This window comes from Artibeus jamaicensis, unplaced genomic scaffold (genome assembly GCF_021234435.1).
Source record: "Artibeus jamaicensis isolate MK-2021 breed Jamaican fruit bat unplaced genomic scaffold, CSHL_Jam_final contig_519, whole genome shotgun sequence".
In the NCBI taxonomy this organism is placed as follows: Eukaryota; Metazoa; Chordata; class Mammalia; order Chiroptera; family Phyllostomidae; genus Artibeus; species Artibeus jamaicensis.
Genome location: NW_026521871.1, coordinates 53,227,246 through 53,240,810, shown reverse-complemented (window position 1 = coordinate 53,240,810; position 13,565 = coordinate 53,227,246). Strand labels below are relative to the sequence as shown.

General features: G+C 52.4%; 2 protein-coding genes across 5 annotated transcripts in view; one reads left to right on the top strand and one right to left on the bottom strand.

The window, feature by feature from the left end:
- The window catches only part of SETD2 (SET domain containing 2, histone lysine methyltransferase), a 108,132-nt gene extending 101,711 nt beyond the window's left edge, over positions 1-6,421 (top strand). For all 3 annotated transcript variants that reach the window (XM_037130199.2, XM_053669064.1, XM_053669065.1), the window contains exons 19-21: positions 3,228-3,308; positions 5,165-5,266; positions 5,595-6,421. In XM_037130199.2, the coding sequence (XP_036986094.2) occupies positions 3,228-3,308; positions 5,165-5,266; positions 5,595-5,756 (345 nt within the window). In that variant the 3' untranslated portion in view covers positions 5,757-6,421. The remainder of the gene's footprint in view (positions 1-3,227; positions 3,309-5,164; positions 5,267-5,594) is intronic.
- A 3,080-nt stretch (positions 6,422-9,501) lies between these two features.
- LOC119037842 (death domain-containing membrane protein NRADD-like) lies at positions 9,502-13,556 on the bottom strand. 2 transcript variants are annotated; one of them, XM_037130141.2, is made up of 6 exons: positions 13,091-13,498; positions 12,307-12,384; positions 11,719-11,878; positions 10,481-10,658; positions 10,221-10,363; positions 9,502-10,126 (listed from the first exon to the last, which is right to left on the bottom strand). In XM_037130141.2, exons 2-6 carry the CDS (start codon positions 12,361-12,363, stop codon positions 9,807-9,809), a joined length of 858 nt encoding a protein of 285 aa, XP_036986036.2. In that variant the 5' UTR covers positions 12,364-12,384; positions 13,091-13,498; the 3' UTR covers positions 9,502-9,806. The 2 variants fall into 2 exon arrangements, with proteins under 2 accessions (XP_036986036.2, XP_053525063.1); XM_053669088.1 differs by lacking the exons at positions 10,221-10,363; positions 10,481-10,658; positions 11,719-11,878; positions 12,307-12,384 and having other exon boundaries at positions 13,091-13,556.
- Positions 13,557-13,565: the final 9 nt, after the last annotated feature.

Genomic DNA, 13,565 nt, shown 5'->3' with positions numbered 1-13,565 from the left:
TTTTCACCTGGCAGTAGGCATTTGGTAAAGTTAAGAATAATTGGTTTTAAAAGTTTATGAATTTCCCCCACTGGTGGGGCTCAGTGGGTCAGGTGTCATCTCACAAACCAAAACACCACAGGTTTGATTCCTGGTCAGGGTACCTGCCTGGGTTGCAGTTTCAGTCCCCAGTCTGGGTGTGTACAAAAGGCAACCCTGTTGATGTTTCTCTCCCTTTCTTTTCTCCTCCCCGCAACTCTATCTAAAATTAGTAAGCACCGAGCATTAAAAAAAATTTATGAATTGACCTTGGCTCGGTTAGTTGGAGCATCTTTGAGCATCAGCCTATGCACCAAAATGTTGAGGATTTGATTCCTGGTCAGAACACATACCTAGGTTGTGTGTTCAGTCCCTGATCAGTGGGCATACAGGAGGCAACCAATTGATGTTTCTCACATCCATGTTTCTCTTTCTCCCTCTCTCTCTAAAATTCAATAAAAGCATATCCTTGGGTGAGGACTGAAAAAAAGTTTCTGAATTATAGAGATGGTAACACTTAAGTGGGGCTTTGGAGTTGGATGGTGTTTCCAAGGTTTTTATGGCAGTGTCCATCAAATGATCCTTGGCTCTGACTCTGGCTCCTGGTGTTGCTTGGCATCGGGCTTGAGTGAGCGTTAGCCAGTTTCTGAAATGAGTTCTCATGCCTCATGCAGACCACAGACCAAAGAGGGGTGTGTGAATTTCAGTACTTGTAAGAGTATTTCATTTTGGTTTAAAATTTCCATGATGTAAGTCTAGGCACCCTTCATTTGATCAATCTTTTCTTTCTTTTTCTTTCTCTTTCCCCCTCCCTCTCTCTTTCCCCCTCCCTCTCTCCTCTTTCCCCTTCCCCTCCGTTCTCCCCTCCCCTCCGCTCTCCCCTCCCCTTCCTTCCTTCCTTCCTTCTTTCTTTCTTGATTTTATTTATTTATTTTTTAGAGAAAGGAAGGGAGGGAGAAGGAGAGGGAGAGAAACATCAATGTGTGGTTGCCTCTAGCATGCCCCCTATTAGGGACCTGGCCTGCAACCCAGGCATGTGCCCTGACTGAGAATCAAACCAGCAACCTCTTGATTCACAGGCCGGCACTCAATGCACTGAGTCAGACCAGCCAGGCTGAACATTTTCTTTCTTAATCTCAATTGTGCAGCACTCAACAGGACCGCAGATCTCTTAGACAGTGCTCAGTGGACTGTGCTCTGTAACTGTTTTTAAAGCCCTCCCAGCCTCACCAAGTCAAATTAAAGTAGGAAAGCATTAAAAATGTGCTGAATTGATTTAGCTTTCTAAACACATGCCTCATTCAGAGGTAAGCAGAACATTCCTGTTTACACATACAGTACTTCGGCTGAGAGCCTGGCCTCTCCTAGGACCGGGAGCCTTGAGATGGTTGTCACACCTCACGGGTCTTTCTGTACTCTTTGCTGTCGCTGCTCATTCTGGAGATCTACAGAACATGTGAGGATGTGTTGAAGTTTCCTTGGCTTGTTCAGGCAGTTCTTGATCCCTTGCTACCTGATCTCTTATTGTGAGGCACACCCACACTCTCTAATACTGGAAAAATAACCACAAAAATCGCAAAGCAAAGCATTTGAGAATAGATTACTTGTTGGGTTTTTTGTTTTATATCCTGAAAACAGAAGTTGATCTTTATGTTCTTTTTTCCCCCTCCCCTCCCTATCCTGCTTCCACAGCCACAGAAAGAAAGTAAAAAAATGGAAAATGTGTAAAACTGTTATGACAAATCAGAGAAAGTGGATTTGTGACAGCCCAGAGCAAGGCAGTGACACATTTATCTGGAGCCAGTCCAGAGCAGTCATTAGTACCTTCATGCTGTTGATGGAAATGGGGGGGTCGAGTTAGGAGTAGAAAAAATGTTCTGCTCTAAGTGGCCAGCAAAAACACGGAGTACCTATAATACCAACTGCAGTTTCTTCATCCACCAGAAATGACTGTACTCAAAGATGAATGCTCATAATCTTTTTTTAATCCTCATATGAGGATATTTTCTAATGATTTGAGAGAGAGACAGCCATTAATCAGTTGTCACCCATATATGCCCTGACCAGGGATCAAACTCACAACCTTCTGGTACATAGGACAATGCTCCAACCAACTGAGCCACCCAGCCAGGGCAATGCTCGTAATCTTTTCCACGGAAAAGTACATTTTCTAGCAAGGGGCTTGATGACTGGTGGTGGGCGAAGGTCCAGGGCCATGGCCTTGCATGGCAAGTGCTCTGAATGCCATGGCTACTGGCGTCTCACTTCTTAGCAGTTCTTGGTTAGGGGAAACTGGCAGCCTCTCCTCTGGCTGGAAGGGGATGTTCCCTAGGTTTGTCATCATCGCACCAGCGTGGACACAGTATCCTCTGTGTCTTATCATCTACTCATCTGTTCACTGAGTCGGACAACCCTTGTCTTCCCCTCCTCCCCCAATTCCTTGGTACCTCTTTAGTGTTTGCATTTCTGAACTGTAAGATACCAACCTCCAAGGAGCCTCTCTTGCATGCTGAGACTGTCTCCTACAGTGTAGCCAGCTCTGCCTTTGGAGGGAAAACGATGAGTATTCAAGGGGAGTGGAGGGCCTCGGACGAGGACTGTGGTGTGGCAGGAACCTCCAGATGTGTGGTAAAAGGTCTTCAGAATGTTTTGCCTTTGTCCTGGAATCTGGAACTGTCAGAGCCAGGGAAGGGGGAGCTCACTGAGCCTCAGCCGTGACAGCGTGGTGTACTGGCAGTGTGGGGTACTGAAGCTCGGGCAGGGACCTGAGTGGTCCAGGTCACAGCATACTCTGCTCTGCAGAGAAGGTGGCTCTGCAACAACTAGAGCTGTTTAGCTGCATCCAGGATGTAGCTTTGAGTTAGGGTAGGGAATTAGAACTGGTTTATAGCAGTGGTCCCCAGCCTTTTTGGCACCAGGCACCAGTTTGCTTGCTTGCCCACCGCTCACCTGCTGCTGTGTGCCCTGGTTCCTATCAGGCCGTGGATCAGTACCGCTGGTTGAAAGGAATGAGGTCGGAGCCAGATGACAGGATTAAAACAAGAGGTGGAAGTGTGAACAGCAGCCAAGCTGACTCCAGGCCTTGTGCCATCATACGGAGAGTCCAGTGTCCCAGCTGGGGGGAAAGAAAGGAGGCTTCTAGAACAGCAGGGCATCGCTAACCTGACCTCTCATGCCAGCATTGTTATGTTTTTCTCTCTTATTTCTAGACCTCAAAAAAGCCCAAGACAGCAGAAGCAGACACCTCCAGTGAGCTGGCTAAGAAAAGCAAAGAAGTATTCAGAAAAGAGGTAAAATTGGGTGGATATTACTCCGCTCCGCAGGCCTAACCCAGAGCTCGCTCCTGCCTTGTCCCAGGTGTGCACACTTACTTGTAGGGAGTGCTGCGGGTGTTCCCTCATTTCTGTAATCTGACTGCGTAGTTGTCCTGTGGTGACACAGTGGCCTGGTGCTTTACAGTGGGGTAGTGAGCAGTTTCATATCCATTACCTGGTTACCAGTTGGGGTGGGCAAGGAGGGAGTTGTCAGTCCTCTTACACAGGTGGAAGGACTTTTAAGGTGCCGGGAAGGCAAGTCCTAGACAGAAGACTTGAGCTCAAGCCTTCTGGCTCCAAGTTCAGCTCTCTTGCTGTGATATTTCATTTGGTGGCTGCCTGATCCTTACGGGATTGGAGAAAACAGCTCCTTTTTATGCTGTTGGAATTACCGGTTATCAGGACACTAACCTGCTAGTCTGCCTCAGAGCATCTAGATTCTAAACTCCAGTCTTTTTTTTTTTTTAATGTTGTAAGATTTTTATTTATTTTTTAGGGAGCTGGGAAGAGAGGGAAAGAAACATCAGTGTGTGAGAGATACATTGATTGGTTGCCTCTCACATGTCCCCAACCAGGGACCTGGCTTACAACCCAGGCATGTGCCCTGACTGGGAATAGAACCAGTGACCCTTTGGTTCTCAGGCAGGTGCTCAATCCACTGAGCCACACCAGCCAGGGCTAAACTCCAGTCTTGATTCACGGAAGGGACTCGTAGTTTGTTGGAGGAAATAGACTTGTGGATAACGATGGCATCTGTGTGAAGAGTGCACTGTGACAGCGCTGGAGGCCGCCGTGAGGGTGTCAGGAAGGGCTGTTGAACCAGGGGTAGGAATTGACTGGATAGATTAGGAGTACGTAACTTCAGGCAGTAGAAAGTACAGAGGCAAAGGAAAGCACTGCTCCTTCCAGGGAACTGTCGTGCGAGGGCCGTTGGGAGAGGAGGCCGAACAGTATCTCGCTGCTTCGTGTAGGGCCTGTGTGTTTGAGAGTGACAGGGAAACACTGGGGTTTTAAGCAGGGAGCTGTGAGATGGGTCCCTGACTGTATTGGGGAAAGTGAATTGTAGGGAGAGTATGGAGGCCAGGAGGCCACAGAGTTAATGTTTAGTTCCTCATTATCCCTGTGTGAAATTATGAGCATTTTCTCTCAGCCAACTAGCTGCTGTTCATTTAGTGCCTACTTTGTGATATATCCTTATTCTTTGACAGTCCGAAGGCTCTGAGTTTCAGGGATGGGTAGGCCCTGCTTGGGGTGCTCCCCGTGGAAGTTGCTGTCAGTGACCTCCTCTATGGTGGTCACTGACTGCCATAGATACTTCCAGAGGTCCTGTGCCTGGGTCTCTTGAGAGCCACTGGGTAGGACTGACACTACAGAGACAGCTTGGGAGAACGTTGGAAGTTGTACATTGAAAAGGATCCTACCCTTGGTCTTTTCCCGTCACCTGTCATACCTGCTTTTATTTGCTTCACGCTCCTATTGTGTGAATCAAAAGAAATGTAATGCTTACCTCCAGGAGTCAGAGAACTTAGCTACAGTCTGTGCGAAGGATGTGACAAGTGTTAGCCATTCTAGTAGCACAAAGAGGAGCTGCTTTCTCCAGTCTCGGCTGCTGGGTCCCTCCGTGTAAGTCCGCCTTGCTCAGTCCATTCAGGGGAGCTCTCCCTCTCAGGGCTGACCCAGGACCTTTTCTCTCTCGTCCCACTGGTATGGTAGCATTCTGCTGTCCGAACCAGCCAGCCTGAGTTGGCGAGGATTGGCTGGCTCTCCTCCCTGTCTCTTCCAATCACTGCTCCACTGGAGTACTGAGCAGTGTGTTCTCTCCCTGCTGGCAGATGTCCCAGTTCATCGTGCAGTGCCTGAACCCTTACCGGAAACCAGACTGCAAAGTGGGGAGAATCACCACAACGGAAGACTTCAAACACCTAGCTCGCAAGGTATTCTCCCCAGCTGTGGTCTTCTGACAGTGTTTTGGGCAAACTGTGTACCTTCTGAAAAGGCCTCTTTCATAGAAAGTGGGTTTTTCTTGCCAGGTGCCCAGGCCAGAGAAGGGAGGGCACCCTACTTGGGTGTAGTGATTCTCTAAGAAACTTGCAGAACTGAGCTTCCCTTTCTGGTGATCCCAGCACAGCCTGCCCCAGCCTATCTCTTTGTTCAACTCCCAGTTTTGGTTAGAGGGCCCTGAGGCAGCAGGCTGGCCTTCCCCCTCAAATCGTTTCCACTCTGACTGGCGGCTGTGGTCTCTCTTCCCTGTGTCCTGGACAGCTGACTCACGGCGTTATGAATAAGGAGCTGAAGTACTGTAAGAACCCTGAGGACCTGGAGTGCAATGAGAATGTGAAACATAAAACCAAGGAGTACATTAAGAAGTACATGCAGAAGTTTGGGGCTGTTTACAAACCCAAAGAGGACACCGAGTTAGAGTGACGTACGGAGCCAGGGTGGGAGGACAGGTGAGCAAGTAGGACAGACTCTGGGGAGAAGAATCTCGTGGGCCCTCCCTGCCCCACCCTTCTGTCAAAGCTGTGCTACTGATGACACGTCACCCTGGGGAATCAACCTGCAGGTTTTCAACTGAAGGCCCAAAATGAGCTCAATCTACAACGAGTGATCCCTGGTCGTGAGCTGTTGGGGTTTGGGTAGAGACCATCAGGGTCAAGGGCCTAGGGAAGACCCTTCCTCCAAGACCCTGGCCAGGCCTGACCCCCCTCACACCTGGGTCTCCTCCTTGGCGGTGCTGTCGGCGCACAGACCCATGCGCATCCCCACCCGCAACCTCTGACCCTGATGATCTGTATTATATTTTAATGTATATGTGAATATATTGAAAATAATTTGTTTCCTGGTTTTTGTTTGTTTTTTGTTTTGCTTTTAGCCTTTACGTGCTAGGATCACAGGAAGACTTTGTAAGGATAGTTTAAGTTCTCCTGCAAGGTTTAATTTGTTATCATGTAAATATTCCAAAGCAGGCTGCCTTGTGGTTTTGGCCAGCCTTGTGCTATGTTGATAAGATTGATTTACTGCTTAAAATCACTTTACTTTATCCAATTTTTACTGAACTTTTTATGTAAAAAATAAAATTAATTAAAGAACTTGGCATGTGTGTTCCCTAATTGCTAGTTAAGCATGTTTGTATATAATGACGTTATTGGAGAAAGGAGCGATGATGGCTATAAGTGTATGAAATCCAGGAGTGCCCTTGAAATTGGGGTTTGCCACAGGCCTTGTTCTCCACAGGTCTCACCAGGACTAAGGTAGAATCTGCCAGATGACTGACACTTGTGAGTTTGGGATCTGGTAGCCGTGCTCAGGGGCGGGATCAACTCACATGTGCATTCCAGAGCAAAGAAAGGACCGGAGTCTTTGTTGGCCACGGGCTCTTTGCTAATAGGTCAGTCGAGAGAAAGGCCTGTCTTCCCCTGCATACTCCTGGCTGGGAAGCGGCCCAGCCAGTCCTCCCTTCAGAGACCTGAGTTCTCCGAGGCCCCTGGGATGCTCATCTGATGTTTTGGTTCCCTGACCTTCACTGCGCCACCGGACACTGGGCTTGGACACTAGACATAGGACAGGGGAGGACCCCTATTAAGGGGCACAGTGCACAGGTTGTGATGAGAGTGGACACCTCCTAGGGAATGCAAGGCCCAGTGGAGACACGTCCACACACACACCCCTCGTCCGGGCAATGAGGAGAGCCGAAGCTTCAGGCCAACCTGGGGGCCCATCTTCACAGAGGTTGGTTCTGTCTCTCCCTCACTGGGCTGATTTTGCTCACCACAGCAGTGCCCCTGGGGAGGAGGCTGAGGCCCCCCGAGCCTTTGGAGGGTGGATAGCAGTTTACAGCGCTCACTGCCCGCGGGCGCCACACCGGGCACTTCGGTGCAGGCTGTGCTCACTTAGGCCTCACTACCCTGGGGTGCAGGAATCGACACTATTTTATTTTAACTTTAAACAGACATTTATTAGTTGAACATCTTCTACACACAAAATAAATGGTTTAAGATTCTTGAGGCCCTGGCTGGTGTGGCTCAATGGATCAAGCACTGGCCTGTGAACCAAAAGGTCCCGGGGCAATTCCCAGTCAGTGCAGGCCTGGGTTGGGGGCCAGGTTCCCCAGTTGGGGGCGTATGAGAGGTAAACTGATGGGCATCCAATGATGTATCTCTTGCACTTAAAAAATATATTTTATTAGCTCTGGCTGGTGTAGCTCAGTGGATTGAGCACGGGCCTGAGAACCAGACAGTCGAGGTTCAATTCCCAGTCAGGGCACATGCCTGGGTTGCAGGCCGGGTCCCAGCAGGGGACACACAAGAGGCAACCATACATTGATATTTCTCTCCCTCTCTCCTTCCCTTCCTCTCTAAAGATAAATAAATTAAATTTTAAAAATATATATACATATATTTTTTTAAATTAATTTTTAGAGAGGGGAAGAGGGAGAGAAACATCAATGTGTGGTTGCCTTGCGCACCCCTTACTGGGGACCTGGCCCACAATCCAGGCATGTGCCCTACACTGGGAATTGAACTGGCGACCCTTTGGTTCACAGGTTGGTATTCAGTCCACTGAGCCACACCAGCCAGGGCTCTCTGGCACTTCGATGGTTTTCTCCCTCTCTTGAAAAAGTAAAGAAATAAAATCTTGAAAAAGATTATTGAATGGAATGGAATTGAGGTCTTAGGAATCCTCTACATTGCTACATGTTTTCTGAAAATCATTTAACTGAGCCTTTTAGGATCCCGGATGGCTGTGGCCAGACAGAAAAGTGGAAAAGTTTATTATGACGTCATAGTCATTAGACATGCTTGCTTGAGCACATTAAGGAGCATTTCTCTTCGGGGTGGGTTTGCGTGCAAGGGTGCGGCCGGATGCGCTCACTGCTGCTCACAACCAGGTCCACCTCACGGTTTTAACCTGAAGCTCCAGTTTCAGATTTTCCAAGGAAGTCTGGACAGCCTTCTACTAAAGGGTGGTGACCTGCCACATCTCAGGTAGGACGCCTTTGAAAAGAATTCTATTATTTTACCTCCCTGTGTTTTGTTTTTTTTTTCCAAAATCTTTCCCCTTTCCACACACCCCTTGACACCTGCAGGCTCCAGTCCCCTCAGTGGTGACAAGGGCTGGCAGCTGACTGGGAGCCCACTTGTGCCACTCGATGCAGGATTTCACATTCACCACCAGGCCGGCCCTCGCTCGCACTGTGGCCAACTCCCTGCAGAAGTCGATGTGATTTCTCTGGAGCTGGTCTGATGTTAGCTGAGGGAATGCTGAGTCATCCCTGCTTTCTTTCCTGGGTTATCATTGCCCAGGGGTCATCTCAGGAAAAGACTGATGGTTTAAGCAGACCCGGTAAACTCTGGGGAATAGCAGCACCAGCAGCCTGAGGAGTTTGGTGATCATAGAGCAGCCAATCCATCATTTCCATCAGCCAGGACCTACCCTGGGCCCCTGGACCATGACTGGATCCCACATCTCCTGAGTTTGGGTGGCAGATACCAGGAGGGTAGCTATTGTTCCCACCTAGGCAAAGTCTGTCTGCTGTAGCAGCCCTCTCCTAAAGCACATTAACCAGCCTGCCTGCCTGTCCCGTCAGGGTGGGCGTACGTACATGTGGGCTGCAGATGGTTCCGCTGCAGCTGTCCGGTCAACTGCCCCTCAGGTGGATGGGATGACCTCCCTGCCCTTGTGTGTAGAAATCACATAAGCAGCAGTGGAAGCACGTTTGCCCGCCCTCTCCTGCATCTGGAGTATGGGCCTTGGAAGGAGAGCCTTCTTCCCTTTTCTCATGTAGAGGTGACCAGAGGCCCTCGGAACCAGCCCTCCAGGACCAGTCTGCCTCCTGCCTCCTGCAGCCCACATGTACACCCTGCTGACCTTGGCTCACCTTGGGGGTCTGAGGTGAGGGGAACCTACTGAACATACCATTCTGTCATTTCCCAGCTCAGGAAGCTAAGGTCCAGAAGGCAAAGTAGCTTCCTACCAGGATCCAGCCAGTGGATGGCAGGTGCAGGATGTGAACTGCACTGTGCGGCCAGAGCTCATGCATCTCTGGGAACACACTGCCTGCTGGCCTGTGTGCTCCTCCCACAAATTTGGGACTCCATCCTTTTTCTGGGCCTCTGCCCCATAGCCACCCACTTTCTCACAGGCCCAAGGAGCCAGAGAGAACCGGCACAGCAGTCCAAAGTTGCCTTTAATATGGAATACACAAGAAGGAACATCAGTTAAGGCAAAGGAAGGGGAGGTGGAGTGGGGACCAGTCACGGCTTTGCTACCAACTCGCCCCATATCCTGGTCGCTGTCTCCAAGGAAAGTAGGGCAAGGGAAGGTGTGTAGTGGCTGAACCCTCTGTGTCCACCAGGACAGAGCAGGCTGAGCCCACCAATTCGAGGAAGCCCATGAAAGGGAAGGCATGTGAGGTGGGCGTGGTAGGTAGCACCAGAGCCTGTACCCCAAGAGGCCAGGCTGCGGAGGCGTGTCTCACACCACACAGTAGCCCTCCGGTGGGAGGCCGAGGACCTGGACCACGTCCTCGCGGCCCATGGCAGCCAGGGCATCCTCTAGCACCCTGAGGGTAGCACCACTGCCTTCCTGGACAGCCCAGTCCCTCAGCAGAGCGGAGGCAGGCACCCGGCTCCGGGCCATGGTCTCCACAGCCTCAGCCTGGTAGCCCAGGCGGCCCGCCAGGTCCTGCCAGCCCTTGTCAGGTTCTTCTGACCCTCCCAGGAGCCGCTCCACTTCCTCTTGCTGCTGCCGAGGGAGGTGGAGGTAAAGCCGGCAGCCAAGCTCAGGATGTGGCCCTGGGGTGGAAGACATGAGGGCAAATGAGGATTAGATGGGCTGGGTAGTGGGCAGAGCTAGATCTGAAGGACCAGACTGGGGAAAGGGACTCACCCTGGCTGGGGACACAGGACTCCCGACCGCTAGAGGAGTCCCGCAAGACACTGCTGTCCCCAAGCATCTGGTCCCTGTCGAGGGCCCCCAGCTCTGCAGTCCGAGCTTTGGCCAGCTCCTGTCTTTGTTTGTGTGAGCGCCAGCTGTGGGGAGCAGGGGGGATCTGCCAACCTGCTCCAACCTTCACTGCGACAGAGAAGGAGCTGGCTGGGAGTTCAGATGAGAAGGGGGTGCCACAGGGCAGTATCCAAGCCACCTACCACTTGAAGGCCACATAGGCAAGCAAACCAAGGACCACGGTGGCCAGGAGGGCACAGTAGACAGGGATGATGCTGCCCGAGGCCCCTGGAGGCTCGGAGGAGGAGGAGGTATTAGAGGCCAGGGCTCCCCCTGACCCTGTCCACACTCCTTCCCTGTCCTTCCCCTTTTGAGTCTTATCTGCAGGGGGAAAAAAGGAAAGACAGGGTCAGGGGCAAGGAATCAAGCCTAGAGTCCCTGGGCAGACTCACTGAGACTTTGCTGTCAAAAGATTGGAAACAAGGGTGCCTACTCTAGTCAAAAGCTCATACCACAGCATCAAGAATGGACTGGCCCGTTTTCCGGGCTCCTCTCCCATAGCTTCCTCCTTTGCTTACCATTCTTGAACACCTAGCCCTTCCCAGAGGTACCCTCTCCCAGACTTCCAGATGTCTGCACTTGCCGTTCTACCTTCTCCGTCTGTCAAAGGAATCTCCTATTCTGAAACGCTTCCTTCACCTCTCCAGTCTCTCTCTATCCTGCCTCCTGTTGTCTGCTGTGGCACTGAACTGTGTCCTGTCTTCCCAAGTCTGGACTGCAAGAGCTCCCTGATTCATGTTGGTCCCTGTGGGGATCTCTGTGCACAGGAGACCTTGTAAATTTTGCAGAATAAAGCTAAACTGCGCCCTGGCCTGGTAGCTCAGTTGGTAAGAGCATTGTCCAGATATGCCAAGGTTGCAGGTTTGATCCCTGGTCAGGGCACATACAAGAATCAACCAATGAGTGCATAAGTAAGTAGAAGGACAAAGTGATGCCTGTGTGTGCCTCTCTCTCTTTCTCTCTCTCTCAAATCAATTAAGCCCTGGTTGGTGTGGCTCAGTAAATCGAGTGCCAGCTTGTGAACTGAAAGATCACTGTTTTGATTCCCTATCAGGGCATATGCCTGGGTTGTGGGCCAGGTCCCCAGTTGGGGCTGAGTGAGAGGCAACTCATGATGTCTCTTCGATGTTTCTTTCTCCCTCCCTTACCCTCTCCCTAAAAATACATTAGTTAACTAATTAATTAGAGCTAAACTGGAAAGCAAGTAAATGCTGCTGCTTAATTCTTTCTGCCTGCAGGCCAGCTGTTCCCACAATCCAGGGCAGGCTGGGTACAGGGGACAGGAACTCCAGAGCCTGTGACTGGACTTGTGTGTGGCCTGCCCACCCGGGATACCTTCCGTCCTACTTAGTGCCCCAAATCTGGATCGAGAGGTGCTTACCCACTTGGACCAGGCCTTCCCTGTGGCTGGAGTTGTGCAGCATCTCTCTGCCAGCTGGCAGCGCTCCCAGGGGCTGCATCTCTTGGAAAAGGGGTTCAACTGTCATGGGCAGTGCCCAGGCAAGGGAGCTGGGAGATTTCTCTAATAAGTCCAGAAGGAGCTATATGTAGGGAAGTGGGGGACACACCTCAGGCCTGATGCCAGGAGCCCCTTGAAGTAGTCTATCCCCCTCTCCTAGCTCATTCCATCCTGATGAACTCCAGGGCTGGGTGCCCCTCCCGCCCCCACTCATTAATCTGAACCAGTTCCTCTTGTGGCAGATGGAGTGGGAGTGACGGAGCTGGCCCCAGCTGGCTGAGCTGGAGGAGCCAGTGTGCGGGTGGCGAGGAAGAAGGGCAGGTTGGCAAACCTAAGTCCAGGGGTAGGATGGAAGGACCAGGAAGACGCCCACCCCAATCTCAGAGCCAAGCCAGAGACTTGCTGGCTGGTAGGAGACTCCCCATCATGAGCCTAGGACCCCAACTCCTACGCCTCCCTAGAGTGACTATGTTGTCACTCCTGCCTCCATGATCAGTGTCCAGCTCTCACCTCCTGCTCTGAGACCAAACTGCAGGGTATCTTGGAGTCAGCAAGGGCAGAGGGCATATGGGCCCAGAGGTCAGAAAGCTGAAAGACAGAACCACTCAGTTCAAGTCCCATCTGGACCTATAGGGCTGTTCTTGCTGGGACCCACTTCCTGCGGCCTGGCAGGAAGAGACCCAATTCTGGGCTGAGAAGGGATCCTGCCCGGAAGAGGAATGGAGAGACATGGGGTAAGTCCCTCCAGCACCCCAATGTCTACCAATCCGTAGCTGGCAGGTCTACTCCAGGGACTCCAAACTCACTTCCCTGCGGGGGAGGCCGTGTGCCCATGTTTGTGGTAAACTGCACAGTTAGCAAGTAGGTCTGGGACAGAGGCTGCCTGCCGTGGCCCTTGCCACGTGTCAGGTGTGTGTGTCATCGCATGAGGGGCCATTCTGAGATGCTGGAGGGGAGGTGGGTGAGCCTGCTGGAGGGGAGGGGGCCAGACCTCCTGTCTGCCTGACCCACCCCGAGCTGCAGGGTTGGGCCCTCTACCACCCCACTCACACACCCGTCTCTGGGCCCACAAAACACGCACACACAGTGCAACGCTCCGCACGCCCCACGCAAACCTGGCTTTCCACATGCAACCCAACACAGGCGCTGCACCATGACCGACAACACAAGCAGGATCGCGGGTCTCGCGGTGGGGTGCATCCTCAGCTCCCTCCGCCCAAGACGCGGGGCTTTGTCCCCAACCCACTCCGGACCTGCGGCGGCCGACCCTCCACAGGCCCCAAGATCCGCTCACCCTGGCGGGCCGGGGGCCTGAGACTCGAGGCTAGCCTTGGGCCTTCTGGGAAGACGACTTGGAATCCCAGGGGAGGCCGGTTCCGGCACTCTGGAGAGAGAGGCGGCGCAGGGATGTGCACTGAGCAGGCGGGCAGGGCGGTCCCGGGAACTCTGCGGCCCCGGCCGCTGCGTGAGGGGCCCGCGGGGGCGGAGGGGCGCGGCTGCCACGACCTCACCCCGCCCCGCAAAGGAACGCGCACGCGCGCCCACCTGACGCCAGGCCCCGACGGCACGAACGTGCGAGTGGCGTGTAGGGTGAGCTCGTGGAAGGCCGCGTGCGTACACGAGCCTGGAAGAACGACCGGCGGGGCCTCGAGGGACGGGGCGGTGCGGCTGGGGGGAGCCGAGGCCAGTCGGAGGGGACGAGTCGCCCCAGAGGGCTCCTGACCAGGGCCGGCTGAGTCGCCGCGCGCAACACACCACATACTCAGAGA